The sequence below is a fragment of the Cimex lectularius genome, unplaced genomic scaffold, assembly GCF_000648675.2.
Source record: "Cimex lectularius strain Harlan isolate CLEC.00 unplaced genomic scaffold, Clec_2.1 scaffold48, whole genome shotgun sequence".
Lineage (NCBI taxonomy): Eukaryota > Metazoa > Arthropoda > Insecta > Hemiptera > Cimicidae > Cimex > Cimex lectularius.
The window spans coordinates 592,613-613,192 of NW_019392708.1; the positions used below are offsets into that span (position 1 = coordinate 592,613).

General features: G+C 34.5%; 1 protein-coding gene across 1 annotated transcript in view; it reads right to left on the reverse strand.

Annotated features, from left to right (window-relative positions):
- LOC106672544 (semaphorin-2A) overlaps nt 1–20,580 on the reverse strand; it is a 702,354-nt gene that overhangs the window by 540,326 nt on the left and 141,448 nt on the right. The window contains exon 4 of the mRNA XM_014404069.2: nt 9,169–9,277. Within this exon, the coding sequence (XP_014259555.1) occupies nt 9,169–9,259 (91 nt within the window). The 5' untranslated portion in view covers nt 9,260–9,277. The remainder of the gene's footprint in view (nt 1–9,168; nt 9,278–20,580) is intronic.

A 20,580-nucleotide genomic window follows, 5' to 3' on the forward strand; every position in this document is an offset into this window, starting at 1 on the left:
TCCACACTCATTAAACGATCGCCAAAAAAATCAGCGCTTTGATGTTTGTGCATCACTTCTTTGTCGAAACAAAAATGACCCATTTCTGGCCAGAATTGTTACATGTGACGAAAAGTGGATTCTCTACGATAACACTAGACGTTCTGGACAGTGGCTCGACAAAGGAGAAGCTCCAATACATTTTCCAAAGCCCCCAACTCATCAAAAAAAGGTAATGGTTACGGTATGGTGGGCTTCATTTGGTTTAATACACTACAGCTTCTTAAATCCTGGCGAAACCATCAATGCTGAATCATACTGTAACCAAATTAATACCATGCATCAGAAATTGGCAGTAATGAAGCCCTCTTTGGTCAATCGGAAAGGGCCCATTTTGTTGCATGACAACGCTCGACCACATGTGTCACGTGTAACGTCACAAAAATTATTGGAGCTTGGCTATGAAACTTTGCCTCACCCACCCTACTCTCCGGACCTCTCGCCTACTGACTACCATTTTTTTAGACACCTGGACCACTACTTACAACACATAATATTCAAAAATCAAACGGAACTGGAAAATGCATTTATTGACTTTATCAATTCTAAAAATTCTGAATTCTACTCAGACGGAATTAATAAGTTACCAACACGTTGATTAAAGAACATTGCTTTAAAGTAACTAGTTTCTTTTTTTTTGTTTAATACCAAAATCCTGCATTATTTTCCGGACAACCCAATATTTATTTATTCATCATTCATCATTTTATATGAATTTATCATATATCATTTATCTATTTATATTTATTCCATGTTAACATTTTTTACTGTATACCTTATAATATGCCAAATTGTACATTGGTTTCGGTTCAGTCGTTTTCTTTTTTTTCGTATCTGTCTGTATGCCTTGACTGCTTAATATAGGACGAAACTTTAACAGGTGTATGTAGAATTGTGTGAGGAAGTATTGACCAACAAAGATAATATTTTTTTGAGTATTTGAAATGTTGTCAATGGCGTTGATATAATTGCCAAACTTTCGACCTCTTTATTTTGCCTTCATCAGAGGAATCATGTTATCTTCATCTAAACACTGACCATGAGGGATATCCTCTGTGGTTAAACTATTTATAGAAAATGCGTATTCTTTATGCAACTTTAGTTCGGATAATAGACTAGAATCGTGAGTTGGTAACATAACTACATAGAATTAACAAAACTATTAATTGCATGTAATACATCTTTACATAGATAGAGATAGTTAAGATAAAAGGCCGTTTTATTGCTCACATGTGAAATCTCACAAACAAGCATACGTAATGAGAATAAGTGACATCAAGATGAATTCATTTCAAAATTATTTATTACACTTTCGTTACACTTTTTAACAAATATTATTGCGTTTCATTTTTTATAATTACATTGTTTTTATTCATTTGATGAGTTTTTATATAGAGGTTGCGTCCCATTTCTATCTACTAATGCAGGCTTATTTTCTCAGATAGTTGGATTAAATTGAGTTGGTCGTGTGGCTTAATGGAATTGACCGTTTTCTTATCACGAAACAATTAATAGAAAAGGATTCTCCTCCAAACCAACAAAACGCATTGCATGTTTCATCCTGAAGTAAGTGCATGGTTATGCAAATAATGACCGTTATCAAAATTTTTTTATATATAAGTCAAATTTTATTCCATTAAATCTGCCATCTTCTGATTAATTGACACAATATGAAAGGTCGATAGGTTTTAAATTTGTCAGCAAATTATATTTCAAAAGAGTTAATTTATTGAACCCTTAATTTTTAGAAATATTGATTTTTTAAATATGTATGTGAATGTGTTAGCATTTTGGAACGAATATATTTAATAGCGTAAGTGGAGTTTATCCCCAATTACCTTGATGAAGATCGAGTACTCTGGAATAATTTGAATGAAATCTGGCGTGTGAATATAATTTATTAGGGCGAATGTGGGTCTTAAATCAAATTACCCCGAGTTATATGGAGTTGACTGGTGTAGAATCGATGTTAACCAGACTATTATGTTTTATCTTGTTTTTGTGGTTAGGTGTATGTGTTTGTTGTTTGTGTTATTTTATCTACAACTGAGGTCGCCCATGAGGGTCGGAGGTGCTTACAAACCCACCCCGAGGAATATGGAGTTGACCGATGTAGAATCGATGCTAACAAGACTATTATGTTTTATCTTGTTTTTGTGGTTAGGTGTGTGTGTTATTTTATCTACAATTGAGGTCGTCCATGAGATGCTTATAATTCCACCCCGAGCAATATGGAGTTCACTGGTGTAGAGTCCATGCTAACCGACTATTATGTTTTATCTTGTTTTTGTGGTTAGGTGTATGTGTTTGTTGTTTGTGTTATTTTATCTACAATTGAGGTAGATTCCCATGAGGTACGGAGATGCTTATAACCCCACCCCGAGAAATATCAAGTACTCTGGGGTGAGTGTGTGACATCTGGAGAATAAAAGCAAGTTATTAGCGAGAATGGAGAGGGTTAAACTCCGCCCCGAGGTACATCGAATACTCTAGGCCAGTGACTGTGACCATATATCTAGTTTTGAGTGATGTAAATTGTTGACGTAAATATATGCATTGAACGTTTTGTTTATGATCTGCATTTGACAACCTGAGATACAAACGAAAGGCATTTTATCGATATCTTCGTAGTGTATATTTAAAGGCAGAGATTCAGTAACCAGATCGAGGCACTAATGGCTGCAGTTTACAAAAAAATACGCGACAAAGAAGAGAAAAAGAAGGAAAGAAGAGGTCGACGATGACTTCCGTTGTTTGTCGGCCCATAAACTTTTATAGACATATCAAAATTTTATTTGTTCCTTTAATTAAGACAAACCCTTCATTAGTTACAAAATATTACAGATAGGGTGAAAACTTTAATGTTACGTATCAGAAGTTTATTTGCTCGGTTCCGCAAGATGAATAATTTATTATTTAAAAATTATTTAGAAAATATTACAAATATACTCGTGTACTTGACAATATACAATATAACATAAAAATTTGTTTTTGGGAACTTAACTAGTCTACACTTCTTCGGGCCAATAAGGCACAAGATTGAGGACCAAAGGCTTTTGTAGTTTGCCTCGCGAGATAGAAACGGTAAGATCATAGCGCATACCGAGTTGTACAGAAACCAAGGTGCACCTATTAATTCTAAAAGTTTTATTTTAACTGGTTTGGATTTTTTGAATGAATAATTGGTCAAAGAACCACACAGTATTCACGGTCCCAAAAGTCGGGCAAGAGAAATCTGTATGTATGTGTTGCTTGGTAGTCCGTGTGAACTGCAAACGTTGGGTTTCACAGTGGGGGCAAATTACTGGACAAACGAATTTTAACAATTTTAAATTTTTGAATGTATTTTTCCTGCTTAATCAAGCATTTTTAAGATGGATAAACATGAAAATATAGTTAACATTAAAAAAAACCTTGAAAAAGACAGCTTATTATACAAAAAGTATAAAATTAAACAAAACAAAAGTGTACAAGAAAACATATTTACATAATTATTTCAGCGATATTTTTGCCTTTTAAGTAGGCATAACGTAGATTAGAAATTTAATGTATTAGTAAATTTAAAAAAATTCGTAGGGCCGTTGGTGGCCGCAACGGTTTGGGTGTTGACAGGAACATCAAGGTAAAGGTCCCGGGTTCAAATCCCCCCCTAGCGGCCCTTAGGTGCCAGTGTTTTTGAAAAAAGCCCATTTGTATGTATGTCGGATTTGAATGCAGGGCCGCTGGATTCGAACCCGACATACATATAAATGGGCTTTTTTTTCAAAAATACCGGCATCCTGAGCGTTTATATTTAAAAAAATCGGTGATTTTCCGCATTTGCAAAATGTAGAAATCTAGCAATTTTATATTTCGTTCTTTGGACCTATTATAGAGCCTATCCGTAAAGCAGAATTTTTAAATAATTTACCTGTGTGCCAGGCATGGGTAACCTATGCCAAGCATGAAATAGCAGAAATCAAGTGTGCTGTTTCATGTGTGTAATTGTAAAAATATTAATTTTTTGATAACGTTATGACCGTACGTATTATAATCATTAGATAAAGTTTAACTTAATTTTTTGTTAACAAGATTCAACTTCGAATAGGTACACGATGAAATTGATATTGAGGGAAAAATTTAACTCAATTGTATTTACAAGGCAAGCTTCCTTGACTGAATGATCAACTGAAATCGCCTTCGTGATAATATTCCGTGGCGTTCTCCTTTGGGAAAAATTGAACCTTAAAGTATCTATTATTTAAATAAACAGCAGGATTTTTGGAGTCAATTTGTGCTAGATTTTAACACAACACAGGATTTTTTAATGATAACAAGACATTCAGTAATATTGCGGGACGTGCGAGAAGTGTCAAAGTGTATCATTTTCAAAAAATGTAGGTGTATTTTTTTCACGTTTGCCCTACTGTAAACCTGACGTTTTCAAAAGTTGACCATTCTTCAGAAAGGAATATAAATATGCTAATTACGGTTGTATAATCCTGCACGGGAAAATTCAGGGTAAATATTCACTAACAACGCATTACTCAATGTAAAGTTGAACAAGTGGAATTTGATTTGGACTGGATTTACAATAACTTTATTTATCTTACTTTTTGGCTAGGTTATGTGATATAGAAGTATTTCTTCAATGATGAAAGTTGATTTTCTATTTTTTAAGTGGTGTAAAGAAATTAATTCGAGTTTACACTAGACTTCTGATCATAAAGTCAGATTCGTGGAGTTAATATATGTAGAGAAAAAGCCGAATACCTTTCACCGGCAACGATCACGATAGGCTAGGCCTCACCAACTTGTCTTTTTTTAAAATATCAGCTGTCCACAAAGACAGCTTTGATGTAAGCCAACTCTATTTTGTGAAAAGGCAGATAACCGATCTCCCTCGGGTCATTAACTGCACGCGAGGAGACATTTGTAGACTTATCTACTTAATTAGAGAGCCGGAAAGCCGCCACTTCGATACCTGCACCACTGCCAATCAATTACAAGAGGCCAACATGTGTATTCCAATCGGCCTTTGTGCCCTGCCCATACCTTACTCGGCGTAAACACAATCCGCCCCGATTACTCCAAAAACCGCATCGCGTGTTTAGCGCTGGAATTCCAAATATGAAAAAATGTCTGATCTTGATTTGAAAAGGGAAAATTAAAGAAGCCATCACGCTCGGAATGTCGGCGTGTCGGCTATTTCATTCAGAGCTTCTTAAACAGATGGTGCTTATTGTGGTTTTCAATCATGGCGGATAATTAGAACTATAGGTCTACCATGGTAATTTTGAAAGAAAAGGGCTGTGGGAACCTTATTATAACTATTGTACAAACTACGTCACCTACTATTAAATACATCATCCCTAATGCAACCTTATGTTATCTTTTTAAAAATGGTAGTAATGGAACAACCTCACATTGTATCAGAGAAAATAGAAGGATATATTTCCTTTTGTGCACTTTATGTTGACATTTTAATAAACAAACCAACCTAATATATCACATTCAAACTAGATACAAAATCCCTCAATTGATGTCAATTCTTTAATTAGTTTTACGGTCTTAAACAAATATTAAACTTCTAATAACCACTCATTTCAGTAATTTCAATTATATTTAATAAAAAAAAACACCGTTTCAAAAAATAATGTTTAATATTTATAATCATTTTACTTATATGTCCAAATGGATTGAAGAAGATTGAAGAGAAAAAGCGCAATGGATAGAAGGTTAGAAAAATAAATAAAAAACTAGATCTACAGGCAAATCTATAAGTATTATTATTTTCTAATTGAAAATATTTCTGTGTCTTCACTGCCTTTATCTATCAAAATTTTAGATATACTATAAATTTTATCGTTTATATTTATTAAGTAAAAAAACATGTTGATCTCTAACATGTTTTGTTTTCTTCCTCCTTCTCTGAACGAACGGACAAAGTTGGGCGAATAAACAACACTCCTTATCAGGACGTCTGAAAGATCGAATTTCTCGATAATGTGACTTCGTTAAAGTCATTTGAGATAGGAAATTTCTTCCAAATGTTTTCACATGTCTGACTGAATTATAGTACCTATCATCAAGATATTTTTAAATCGACATAAATACAATATTCTTGATGTTGAAATAGGTATTACTTAATAAAAACGTTTTTAATGATTGTTATACATGACAGCACTGACTGATGGATGTAGCTTATTTTATTGTAATTATAACTGTGATAGGTGTTATGTTTTTAAAAAAAGATGAAATTTTCAACAATAAAAATGGTTATAAAGGAAAAACTTTGCAATGGACTGGAAACAATTGAAGTAAATCAAGGCCCTTCTTTTTTTATTAATTTTGTTAGAAAGGAGGTTTAAGATATAATCTAATCGAAATTTAACAATGACACTAATTTCTAACGCACTTACGTGATAACAATAGTAGCTTGTACCAGCTAAATAAAATAAAAAAAATAGTAAATCTTCTAAATGAAAATTAGGACGTGCATAAAATACATTGAGAGGCAAAAAAGTGGCCACCTTAGTAGTTTTATGTAAATACTTGCAACCGTTATTATTATTATTATTTGTTTACTGGATATTTGTAAAGAAAAATATAAGGTATCGCTAGATTAAAAAAAATAAATAAAAATTAAACTGAGTTAAACAATTGTATAAAAAGATATTATCTCCATTGTTGCTATGGGAACAATGAAGAAAATATTTTTTTTTGTATTTCCTCCTCTTTGGGTGATCACTGCTTGCGTTCGAGGTGGCATCGATCTTTTGAGGTTTTGAATGTAGTTTTCAAACACCTCCGACATTGTTTCCATAGCAACGTTTTTGGGAAAATTGTTTTACTCAGTTTAGTTTTTTGTTTAGCTGTTTGTTTTTTTATTAAGCTATTTCATCGAAAAGTAAACATACGATGTAAATTATGTTATCAAGACTTCCCACTGGCCTCAGATTTATTTTCACAAATTAAACATAATTAGATAAAAACATGGAAAACAAAATCGGAAACTGCGATTCACTCAGCAAAACACCCTTAGTCACGGGAAATTTCTTATTCAGCTATAATGTAAAATTGGCATCATAGATTAGATTATATAGGTACCGGTCTCTTTACGACCTGTGCACCGAGATCAGTATTGGCCTGTTGTGCATCTCTATTTTTAGATTCTCTTCTAGAGCTCCTCGTTAAGCATGAGGCTTTTTACCAAACCACAAAGCGTTTTCAAAGCCTTCCGTGGGTATCCTTCAGGCCCTGGCTTGTCCTCTTCCAGGATTAGGAATCCTACGTATCAACAGAGGACGTGTTCCGTTGTTTCTTCTTCTTCTTGGCAATAACTGCACAGGCTTGTTTCTTCCACTCCGAGTCTACACATATGCCTACGGAGTCTGCAATATTCAGTTAGCAGTCCAACTAATATTCTAGTCGGAGCACGTCCTAACTTTTGTAGTACTGCCGTTAGTTTCTGCGATGGTACTTTGATAAACTTTTCGCATACCTATGTCCCGGGCTACATTCTCATTGAGCGGAGAACTTATTATTAATCCATTGTCTAATGGATCCGCGTTTTTGGGTTTGGTAAGCCACAAAAGGGTTCGGAGCCTATGGGTGTCCTCATTGAACCTTCCTTGGACAATTTATCAGCCCCTGCGTTCTCCTTATGCCCTGTGTGCCTTGGCACCTAGACAAGGGTAATTTTGTTATTTTCGCCAACGTCTGACGGGGCACAAATGCAAACCCAAACGACTCTGGACTTTACCGCCGATGCGGCAATTGCCTTTAGTGTCGCTTGGCTGTCCGAATAAATGGCTATTCTTCTATGGTAATCACAAGTCTTTTTATCTCCTTGGCACAGTGTTCAATAGGCACAGATTCCGCCTGAAATTCAGCGACATATTGTCCAAGGCTTATATGAATTCTAATTCTTGGTTTATTTTCATAAATGACAACTCAAGACCTTTTTTAAACCAAACATGGTCTTCATTAACCGGGACGTTTTCCCACTCTGCTCTACAAGGTATTTTGGGTAGATCTTTTTCATTCAAAACTGAATTTAGGAGTCTTGGCATCAGCAGGCATCCCCAAATTTCTGTCTCGCTGAAGCTCCCTTCGAAGCTTTAGGTTCTCCTTGTTGTATGAGTAGGCTGTTGGAGGCTGCTCTACATTATTCTATAAATTGTGGCTCTAGCCTCTCTCTAGATAAAAATGTGTAATGGTGGTAGATTCAGAAGGACTTCCAGTGCAGCCGTGAGGGTAGTTCTCATTGGCCCAGTGATACGCAGACACGCCAGTCTCTAAGCAGTAAATTTGTACCATAATACAAGTTAGTTATATAGTTATAGTTTTACTGCCTACTTAACTCATCTAAATTTGATATTTTTAGAATAATTATTTAGAAAGATGCATGAGGTTACATGGTTTCTGATTATTGTATCTAAATCTAATTGGAAAAACTTTTAAAATAATATACGACACAAAATTCTTATCGTTACATTAGGTGAATATAATATTGAGAAAGAAAAGGAAATGAAGGAAAACGTATAAATAGACCCAGACATTTATTAATGACAAAATACGAAAGACAGACCTAAAAAGTGAAAATAGGTAAGCTAAATTTATCGGAAAGGACCAATCTACAGCAACTGATTTGGTATAAATATATGCTTGGGTAAAGAATGTGAAAGTAACATAATAATCGAATGTTTTTAAAATTATCGTGACAGTTCAAAATACAGCAGCATTTTTAAGAAACCCAATGTCCTCATTTATTTATGTTGGACAAAATTGTAAATTACATGGCAAAAACAAGACAATTAACGTTTTGTATTTCATCGAAGTTTAGGCCACAGTTGGCTAACCTCGTCTGGAAATCGTTTCTCTTATTTCCTTCTCTTTGTTTATTCTTTATTTATGAGAATGTTCAATTTCGTCACGCAAGAGTACTTTAATAGGTGTAATTTGTATAGTAATTGGCAGCCGAAACGTCCCAGGTCGCAAACAATGAGGAGATGAGAAAAGCAAACAAAATTGAGGAAAAGTTCATGATAAACAAAACCACGTTTTCACAGATAATAACATATAATTGGGGGGTGTTTCCCTTGAACAGGGGAGTATATTTTGACTTTTAATTTTTTAATTTCTTACCTTTTGACAGTTGCTCCAAATTAATGGCTGCCGGAAAGGCCACCGCAAAAGCTATGTGGGAAAGGAAGTACCAGCCCATCGCTGCCATCATGGTTTACCGAAGGATTATCTATAAAAAAAAAGGAAGTACACATAAATGAAAGCTGAATTATAATGAAAGGTGCTTAAACAATAAGGTATAATTACCATCCGGTCTTAAGTTGTTATATTTTATTTATTTATTTTTTTTTTTAACCGGCAAAGGCTAGGCGATAACCGATTCTCAATATTTTCTTTCTCTGCGTCTTTTGGTCTTACTTTTCTTTCTAAACATGTCTCATCGTTGAAATTACTCGAACACATCTGCACCCTTCACTAGCAATTCAATTCATTCGCTCACACCAGTAACTGATTACGTCATACGCACTCATATCTATGTATAAATACAATCAAAATCAATCACGCTAATAAATTACATTCGTTCTCACACATAAACTACTACATACAGTTAAAAGTAGGTAGGTTTAAAAGTAAGTACCACAGGGGTACTTATTATCCTGCCGATGACCATTCCTTACATTCATACCAAAAACATGGCATATTAGCAGGCCGTCGAGATACAGTAATATTCCGTCGAACAGCCTGCTCATTTTCACATTAATACTTATACCTATTTAAAGCCTACTTGCATCCATCATCAATCAACCTAATACATACACTCATTCATCAGCAGAAATGCTATACTATATACAATTAAAACGTAAAGAGGGGGTCACTGGGGTACTCAATTCATAACAGACGAATAAACCTAGATAACATAACATCAACGTACTTGGATATACTGTCAAATGGCCTGTTCCCAATCATTCAACATTCTCGCTAATAAATACATACATTCATTAGGATATGGTCATATTCAAAGAGGCAGATTATAGTAAGTCATATAGTTTTAATACTCGCAAATATTCAAATAAATTCTGCTGGTAGCCACTGCTATGCATCATAATTTTCTTTTCGTCCGCGGATAGACCGGATCGGATTTTGCGGATAGACCGCACCTTAATCTATAATGTTTCCAACGTTTGCACTGTACTAGTATGTGACTAACTGGCACTGGCTCATCACACTCTGGGGAACATCTTTATCGATCGTCCCCCATGTGTGTGACGGGTGTGGCCTATTCTCAGTCTTGTTAAGATAGTTCTTTCTTTTTCAATTTCTCTTCGAGTCATGGTTTAACTTTTTCCTTAATATTCCTTCGTTTTTCTGACATTTCAGTCCAGCGGCTTTGCCATTTTTCGTAACGTTGGTTTTTCATTTTTAATGTCGGCTCGCTGCGGCTCTTGTCGCCGCCTTGTCCGCAAACTCATTGCACTGGATGCCCACATGGCCCGGGATCCAGGAGAATACAAACTCGCGACTCCGACCCAATTTGCTCACTTTTTCATGTATGTCTAGAGTCAGTGGAACTAATAATGAGATCGCGGCGAGAGAATCAGTAAATATCACAAAACAATATGGCGGTCATTTTATATATATAAATGTAGGATCGATGCTTCCAACCACTAATTTATCCCCCTGCGGGATAACTCAACAAAAGGAACAGCTGAGAGAGGGAGGTTACTTCAAGTGTCGAATGCCTAGTGTGACGTGTCGGCTTAACATCGTGTTGTCCTTTCTTGTATTTTTATTGAATAATAAAACGTATTTTTGTGTTGCAAGTGATTTCAATTACTCTACACTCCTCCCTCATCCTACAATTGGGGGCCGCTTTACGGTAGCGATAGGTTGGAGTGTTGATATTGTTGAAAACACGTGCTCGTTGTGCCGTGCCGTGACTTTAAATTTTTGAGTGTTTTGTCGAACTGAGACGGAAATGGGAAGGAAAAACACCAGTTTCCACCCAATGGCGACTCCTGGAGCGCAGGAGGAAGGAAAAGAAAGGCGAAAAGTTCCGTCCAAAATAAATCCCTTGACACGGCCGACCCCCTCATAACATTTAGGTCAGTTTATTAAGAGACAAAATTATTGTTTTCATTATTCGCTTTCACTACTAAATATATTCAAAACCCTTTTATTTATTTTTATATTTGTAATTAATTTGTTGTTAGCCAATTGCTAGAATGGGGTAAGAGTTTATAACGTTCCAATTATCGGATTAGGCCGTTAAGAAATTCGGTATTGACCGTGAGGCAATTAATTTTCCGACTATTGCAAGTTTGGTATATTTGATTACCTATTGTTTTCTTGCAATCTCGATTGGAACAATAATTAGGTTATACGGTCCAGTTTGTCCAACTCCTCGCGTAGATTAGCGAGTTTCCAGATAGTTTCGTTATTGGATCAAAACTTGTGGATTTACCGTCCCTGTTTCAACGCCGGTTGAACGGATCGTTAATGCGCTGTTGATTTGTACAAATATAATAAGTTAAACTTTGATTTTAACGAACACAATGTTATCAACCAGAATTAACTCAACGTTTTGCCAAGAGAAGTTAAATTTCGGCAGTAGAGATGTTGAAATTTTTTTTTATAAAGTAATATAAATATTGATATTGTACATAATTATTATAACTCTATTAACATTACAGAAAACAGTGAATGAAGTGAGCTTTTAAAAATGTTAAGCTATAGTACAGATACAAAAACCATGAACGACCAGAAAAAGAAAGAAAACACAGGGCAGGCGATAACCTCAGATGTTTGTCTGCCCATAAAACTGTCAGATTAAATGTAGTACATATCTATCAGTACTATTTACAGTAAAACAGCATTATTTCCTCAAAAATCGGAACAAAGAACCTAAATACTCCCACACAAGCTTAATTCTCATATCAGGTGGTATTCCAGGTTCTCTATATGAATCCAAGGAATGGCTTTTTTTCTTTTTTCAAATTTTCTGATGGCTAATTTCAATTAATTTACCGATTGATATAGGGTGTACCCTTGCCACCCGTGCTTGGCATTTTTTTTACTCTTTCTATGCGAACTTGAAAACGACCGAAATCATTAGTTCCATGTTATAGTAATGCATTAATTTAAATTTAAACTGTAGACTTATTAATTACTTATAGACTGGGTCATTTCTGAGGTCGAAGGTAATCTTTTAAACACGTCATAACCAAATTCATTAATGTTTCGTCGTGAGGAGTATGTACATTTTTTGCCATCATCGCTTTGGCAATGATATTAGAAAAGTTATTACGCTGGAAAAAGTAAAATAATTTTTTTACAAATTTGAAAAAATAATAATAATGGTCAAAATTTAATTGAAATGGTTTTAAGTAAAAGTTTCTACTTATCGCTCTTCCAAATATGATGTTTATGTTCGCTGTTCAAAGTCAACTGAATACTCAACTGAAACTCTCCAAGTAAATTCTTTATTCCTTCTTCTTCTTCAAAACCATTGAACGAATATATTAGTTGTTATGATATCTTTCGTTTAGAAAAAAAAAGTTAGCGGATAAGGGATTAATTTGAATGAAATATTTTTTGGTGATACTGGGACTAGATTGAAAAATAGTAAAAATTTGTCCCACCGTTTTTGACAATAGACTCAAAGATCTCAGACAATGTTTTAGACAATTTACATATTTAAAAAAAAGTTTGTCTATCTTTGTCCTGTATGTGTATCGAGTGATTTATATATCAATAGATATTTTTAAACTTATGATTAAAAAAATCATTAGGGGGATCGTATTAATAATAATACATTTTATAGTGATACGTTATTAGCTCGCCAGTAAGTGCTAAATTTAATTTTTTTTAACTAGCTGCTAGGATCAACACTGATCTACAGTGTACTAAAGTACGTGATCCTTATCAAAATTTCATTGTCTAAAACATTCCCAAGTTTATCGACTAACATCTCTTAATTTGTATGATGGATGCCACAGATAAAAATAATAAACAAATGAAATTCAATTTGAATTTTGCGTTGCCCTTCGGACAGTGATGTTGGACTTCGTAAAGGCTACTTAAATGAGAATTTTTTCGACATCAAAGAAGTCTTTCGAACGGGGTGATTCTCGTTGACAACGTGCAAAGATCGTGACGGGACTAAGGGTCGGTCTAATGGCGTTAGCTTGCTCTTCAGACTGTGGACAACGGCCAACTCTCGATTCAAAGATCGAAAGTTAACTCTCTTCCAACAGTTTACTATGATTCTATATCGGCTCTTTGTTCCTTTGGCCGGGTGATAATCCAACTTCAACCCCCATCCAAGCTGGTAAACTTAGTTTCCAGAGAAGCGCCGTTTACCCAGCCCCCCATTCCGGAAGCCAACATGCCATCGGACTCCGTGTGCCACTATCCTCCGGTCCCCACTGGCAACTATGCATTGCCCTTAACATAATGTTATTGGTTCCTAACACATGTAATCCCGTTTATATTCAACCAAATTAAATTCCTCGTTTTATATATAATATTTTAACTTTAAACATATTACTTAAACCATCACTTTTTCATAAAAATTCATTTATACTATTATTTTAATAAATTAGAAACGTGATAAAATTGTGGATAAACTGATAATATTATAGTATTAGAGGGAAGGAAAGAAAGAAAGACATAGGGGGAGAGAGAGCGAGCGAGAGAGAGAGAGAGAGAGAGAGAGAGAGAGAGAGAGAGAGAGAGAGAGGGACAGAAAGAGATTGATAGAAAAACAAATAGATAGATAGATATAGAGAAGGAGAAAGAGGAAGAGAGAACAAAGAGAAAGAGGGAGAGAGAGAGGAGAGAGAGAAGGAATGAATGAATATAGTTTTATTTTTAAACTCTCTCGCAAATATAGGGCGCGAACTTCTTCTCTTACAGTTAACAAGAAAAAAACGAAAAAAGAGAGAGTGAGTGATAGAGAGATTAAGAAGAGAGGGAGAGATAAAAAGGGTGAGAGAGAGAGAGAGAGAGAAGGAGTGACAGAGGAAGGACTTCGTTGAGTTTGAACTGATAGTTATTTTATAACAGCAAAAATGGTTATATTTATAAACGGTATAAAGCATTGGCAACATTAATAAGTGATAGTAAATGAAGAATTTTCGCTTAAGTAACGAAATCTTGATGGTCGATAAGTGTACCAAAGAATTTACCATTCCCAAACGAACCGATATTTCTTCTAAATTAACAGATTGATTCAGCTTCATGGAAGAGTTGTTGTTTGTCCACGCCAGAGTATCAACAAGTTAAAGTGTATGCCCCAGAATTGGCCAAGTTGGCCCCAATCGGATCAAAATAGAGAGGAGGACGAACCAATCTACAAATGGGTTTTCTATCTCTCCCAATCCCTTTTCTGACTTTTCTTTCTTGAACTCATTAACTTAACAAACCTTTGAAACAGATCTAAATCCTAGGGCCGTACGTTTTCGATGGCCGGGATCTTGTCGCTATGCCGCTTTCTATAATTTATACTGCCACTGGGGATTTAGAGGGATTAAAAGTGTGTTTTTTTCTCTTACTTAATGGGGTAAAACCGGGCTTAATGGAAATGTGCTATAATTAGCGGATTCATTCTTAAAATAGCATCTTATTTATCATTTTATGCCCAAATTGCAACACATACAAAACAAAAATTGACCTCTTAAATATTTATAAATTTATTACGACAAATATATATTTTGATAGATTTCAATAAAAAACGCATCATTCAGTATTGACTTATATGCTATTGATGTATTAATGGATTAATTAATTAAAATTAATGGATAAGATAAATTTCATACATCAGTATCTATCAATATTTATTATCTGTTTATGCATTTAATTGTAAAGAAAGTATAACTAAAAGCAGTTTGATCAGTGTCGGTCATTTACTCTCTCTCTCTCTCTCTCTCTCTCTCTCTCCAAATTGCACTCTTTCACTCAAACTTCGCGCACAAGTTATTAATTTTATTACACAATGGTCAGCACAGTTTTCTTTGTCTCGAAACTGTCTCTTTTCTGACATACTCACTCATACTAACTGAATCTCTCTCCACCACTCTCTCTCTCTCTCTCTCTCTCTCTCTCTCTCTNTCTCTTCCTCCTTCTCACTCTCTCTCTCTCTCTCTCTCTCTCTCTCTCTCTCTCTCTCTCTCTCTTTCTCCCTTTCTCTACTTTGCTTTTCATTAATATTTTTATTGAAGTGTATATAACGTTTTTTAAACCTTATAGACGCGCTGATTCATCAATAAAGCGAGAAAATACGGACCAAACTCATCTGGATATAGACGATATAAACAACTCAAATTTTATAAATATACTTAACTGGTGGTCACATGATCTTCGTTATTTCTACTTCAATCTCTATATCAACAATGTTTGTCTCATTGTTTAAATCAACAGTAACTCTTAGACCCGTTTTATGTGCGGACGAATTCTATTAGAAAACTTTCCTGAACTTAATTAAGAAATTTAAGGTTTGATTACTGAAATGATACTTGTTTTAGAAAGAAAGTAAATATTTTAACAAAAAGGATTCTTGTTTTATTAAGATTCTAATCCTTTTGATGGGATCTGCAGAAATAATAAATATTAATTCAATTCGTAGTTTTCAGTTTCTATTTATTGACATAATCATTAACTATGATATAAACATTGTTTCTAAAATACTATAAGTTTTTTTTATAATTAAGTATTGCAGATTAAATACTAATTGTAAAAAACGTACGTCAGTGTGAGCTATCCCGTTGGTTTACTTTTTAATATAATATTATCCAATGGTCGTAATATCATTTCTTTTAAATATTAATTTTCCAAGTAACGTCCTTATCACTTTCTTGCGGGAACTGTGCGGCTTAATGTCCTCAAACCTCAGCCGTGCCTAACTCAGATGGATGAGGGTTCCTGCCCTAGCCATAAATTTAAATTAAGCAAGTTTGGTTTTGTCGTGTGACGCTAGTTCGGCTCTTTGATAATTATTAAGGTGAGCAAGTGAGCGTCTCAGGGGGCACACGGGTCCCCTGTGGGCCGCCAGGCCGGTTTGTCAATTAATGTTCCGAACCTATAGCATGCAATGGCCCTATAGCTCGAGGGTGGCACAACTATCTAATTATCCGGTTGGGTTAACGGTGCCCTCTTTGTCACTCGCCTTGGGACGACCGACTCTCTCATTACTCTATCAGAGTTCTCTAATTACACGGAATGAGCTCGGTCAATTCCAATTGAGTTTGTAACAAATCTAGCGTGGTACCAAACTGAAGTGGAATACCGAAAACGTTTTAATCTCGATTGAAAAATAAAATCAATAGTAAAAATAAAGAGAAAATGGAACCAAATGCACAAGTGAACATACCATACGATTTTTTTCAGTTTTACAATTTGATTAAACAACGAAATACTATCTATTATGAGAGGAAAAGAGATTTATTGACATTATGTACTACACCAGATTCGTTCTAAGGAAACAAAAGCATTAGAAAATGTGTGTGAAACTAGAACGGTTTAATCTTCAGAATATTTGATGTTTCAGCCCTATGTATTTTGTTTTTGTTACCATTTATATTGATATAATCTACGGAGGAAAATCCTAAACCAAATTGGTGTGGGTTGATATTCTAAAATGTGCACTACACCAACTATCATATATAATAAAAACAACAAAATGAATTGCAAATTCAACGCACACACTGCACAAGTTCCTTGGTTCCTAATAACATCTGATTTCGTTACTTCTAAAAAATATAATATATAATTCTTTCGCCAAATTTTCTTTTTGGGTCAATACAGTCTTTTGCAGAAGGATGTGGAAGACGTTTAATGTTGATAAGAGCGTAATAATCTTAAATTAACAATTTTTTGCGGATCAGGGATGCGGTCATAAAGACGTGAGTATTCACGCCATGCTTCCGACTTTTCTTCCAGTCTTCTTAAGAGCTCTCCACACAATTACAACAATAGGGGTATTCATGATGTTTGTAAGTTGTTAGTTAGTGTTAATTCGAATAGAGAAATGCCCAGTAAGATCGTGAACGTCCCCTTCTTTTCTTAGCATGTTAAACGGTAATTTTTCCGCAATACTGCGCGTGGCGATTGGAAGAACCAAAAATAAAGCTATAACAGTCCCTGATGGATTGTTATCATTTGTTTTGGTTTTGTTTTGTGTTAAATCGTATGATACTAGAAGTTAGTAAAAAAGGAAAATTAAGCAACTCTTTCATTCAAAATACTCTCTATGCGCCGACATACCTAACTTGCATCCTAACGTCAAACACCCCTATAACTTATGTATGATGTATTATTATGAATGAGAGTATAAGGACAGGTCAGAAATTAACAAAAGAAATGTATTGGTCTGATTCAATTAATGCTTTTTTAAGAACAAAAGTACGTGTAAACAAAAAACAGCTGTTAAATTCATGGCTACCATTTTAGCTACTTACGCCCTAACGGATACCAGTGTGACTATATTTTTGATCTAACATTTAACATTGGCCCTGTTAGGTCGAGCAAAGTTAACTGGCCGATTTTTACAAGTATACTTCATCATTGTTCTCGATCTAACAAGATTTTCAAAAACACTGGCACCCTGAGGGTTTATATGACCTCTGCTGTTGCAAACCCTGGTAAAATAATAATAATAACAACAATTAGGCATATTATACATCAAGAGGTTAATAGTAGTCAACTTACATGTTACATTGTCATAAATAGATTTGATTGCATTAGTACATTCTTAAACCTCTAAAAAAACTTTAAAAAACAATACATAACAATAATTAAAATCTTTAATCACGTTCTTGTGGATGGATTGACCTTGTGTACATTTTATGTGTGATAATCAGGTATTAAGTCACAGAAACTTTGAAACTCCCAACTTCATGCCAAGCTTTAGTTTAACTTGTAAATATCTTCAGGATCTAAGTATATGTTATTTGTATAGCCTATATGTTTTTCGTATTAGGCCCTGAAGATGTTTACAAATTAAAAGAAAGCTTGGTCATGAAGTTGGGAGTTTCAATGTTCCTGGGACCTAATACCTGTTATCACACATACTTTAATAAATTTATTTATCAAATTAAAATTAAAATTAAAAAGGGCGGTTAGATTGTTTTTTATAAATTTAGGAAGGTTACCAATGGTGACTGAAATCAGGATTGACACAATTTCACATTAAAGGAAGGCTAAATCAAACCATTGCTAAGATTGTCAATACCGCTCCTTATATTCCATGAATTAACATCTGCTTTAATGTGAAGCATTTCCTTTATAAGTCACCTGCCCAAGACTTTTTCTATGTCACCAACCTTCACTCCATCAAAATTTATGTCATGTCTTGTGTCGTGGTGATGTTTTAACAAAGCTGTCCCTGGTCTACCCACGTCAGAACAATCGTACCGGTGTTGTCTCTCCCTTTCACCTAGGTATTCTTTTTTCTGATCATAATACATCATGGGACAGTTTTTATGTGGGGAGGAATATACAGTATTTGACATTTTTTCAAACGGATTTTAACATTTCAGTTCTCAAAACATTTTTCTCCTAATTTTAATCTCGAATTACAAAAACATATTTACATCAATGAGTTTATTTTCCTAAAAGAGAATTAAATTTTTTTTAGAAGCATCACCAATAGGAGATAATCTCCCATCCAAATTCCTGTTGTTAACAGGTCTTTTTCTTTGAGAATGTTTTTGGAGCGTACTAAAATGTAAAGATCCGTTTTAAATTTTACCCGATCTTTGAAGGTTTTTGGCATGGAAAAGTCTTGGGCAGGAGACTTATAAAGGAAATGCTTCAGATTAAAGCAGATGTTAATTCATTGAATTTAAGAAGCTACGTGTATTGGTGATTAGTGACCGTTTGTCGATGATTACTCAGAAATCGTGAGATGCGGTCTGGTGTGATGTAGGTTTCACAAAAACATTTTCTTTATCGTGCCCACGTTTCGATCTTTATTGAGATCATCTTCAGGGTCTTGGATTTACANTACATCCAAGACCCTGAAGATGATCTCAATAAAGATCGAAACGTGGGCACGATAAAGAAAATGTTTTTGTGAAACCTACATCACACCAGACCGCATCTCACGATTTCTGAGTAATCATCGACAAACGGTCATATATATATATATGCCTATAAGTATGTTTAGTATTGTTTATATATGCCTATAAATATTATGTTAAGAAGCTACATTACCAACCTTAGCGTCATCTACAGTGGTTTGTTTGATTTAGCCTTCCTTTAACGTTTGTCAGTCCTGATTCTAGTCACAAACAATCTAGCCGCGCGTTTTAATTTTAAAGTGACAAATAGCATTATTAAAGATTTTACTTATTGTTATCTATTGTTTTTTTAAAGTTTTGTTAAAAGTTTAAAAATGTTTTATTGTAATCAAATTTATTTATGTCAATGTAGCGTCTAAGTTGACTTCTCTTAATTTATTGATATATTATATGCCTAATTCTTGTCTTAAGCCTAAATTGTTGAAATTGACTGTAGAGCTCTGAACAAGACTGTAAAAAAGGTCGAAAGCTTGGCGTGAATAATTACTTCTTCGTGACTGCATCCCCGACCCGCAACAAATTGGTGATATCTAGGTCGTCGATTTATCTTACCTTCGTTAAATCTTAAATTAAATAAAAATAAATGCTTAAGTAAGATCTTAAAAGATTGTTACAAGAAAAAGGTTGAGAATGAACCTATTTTTTTTATATATATATTTAATGACCGTCCGAATGAGGTCGTGAGATCGATCTCGCACCTACTTGTTAAAACTTATTTTTAATAAGAACTGCGACTTTCGTGTTCACCAGATGTAAAAAATGCAACGGTAGATTTCAAAAAATCTTTGGCTTTATTAATTATCAATCACTAGTACGCAGCTATCCAAAATACTCTAGTCGTTTGATTACCCGGATCAGTAAGATCACATATGACTGAAAGGTTTGAAAACAGGAATATTAAATACATTTTATTCAAGATGAATATACAAAATCATAAAATTGAATCTGGCCGGATTGGACTCACTTAATGACATAAGAATACTGTCTTCTTATTAGTTTGTATGGAAGCGTTTAAACTCTGCAATTAAATCCCTGGAGATTTTATCTAGCAATATCCAGCACAGACTTTAGTACCCCCCCGACGGCTGCTCTGGGCTCATGAATTATTTTATGCTCGCCAACATAGGACCAATCACAGTTGAAAATAGTGCATCTCTACAATGGTGGATATAATGATCAATATATACAACAGCCCTTCTTCGGTTTGTACACGATTTCATACAATGTGCGTAATGTTTAAACCGCTTAATAAGGAACTGTATGCATATTTGCGGCAGCGATTATTTGGACGCACTATTCTGATTTTTGAAAGAAACAGGGCTGTTTTATTGTGCAGACTATTTGATTTATATCTCGTTTTATATTTAGGCCTGAATGTATTTATTAGCGTGAATTTCTAATCTGAAAGGGTTGATGAGGTTCTCTATTTGATTAGTTATATAATATGTGTATAATA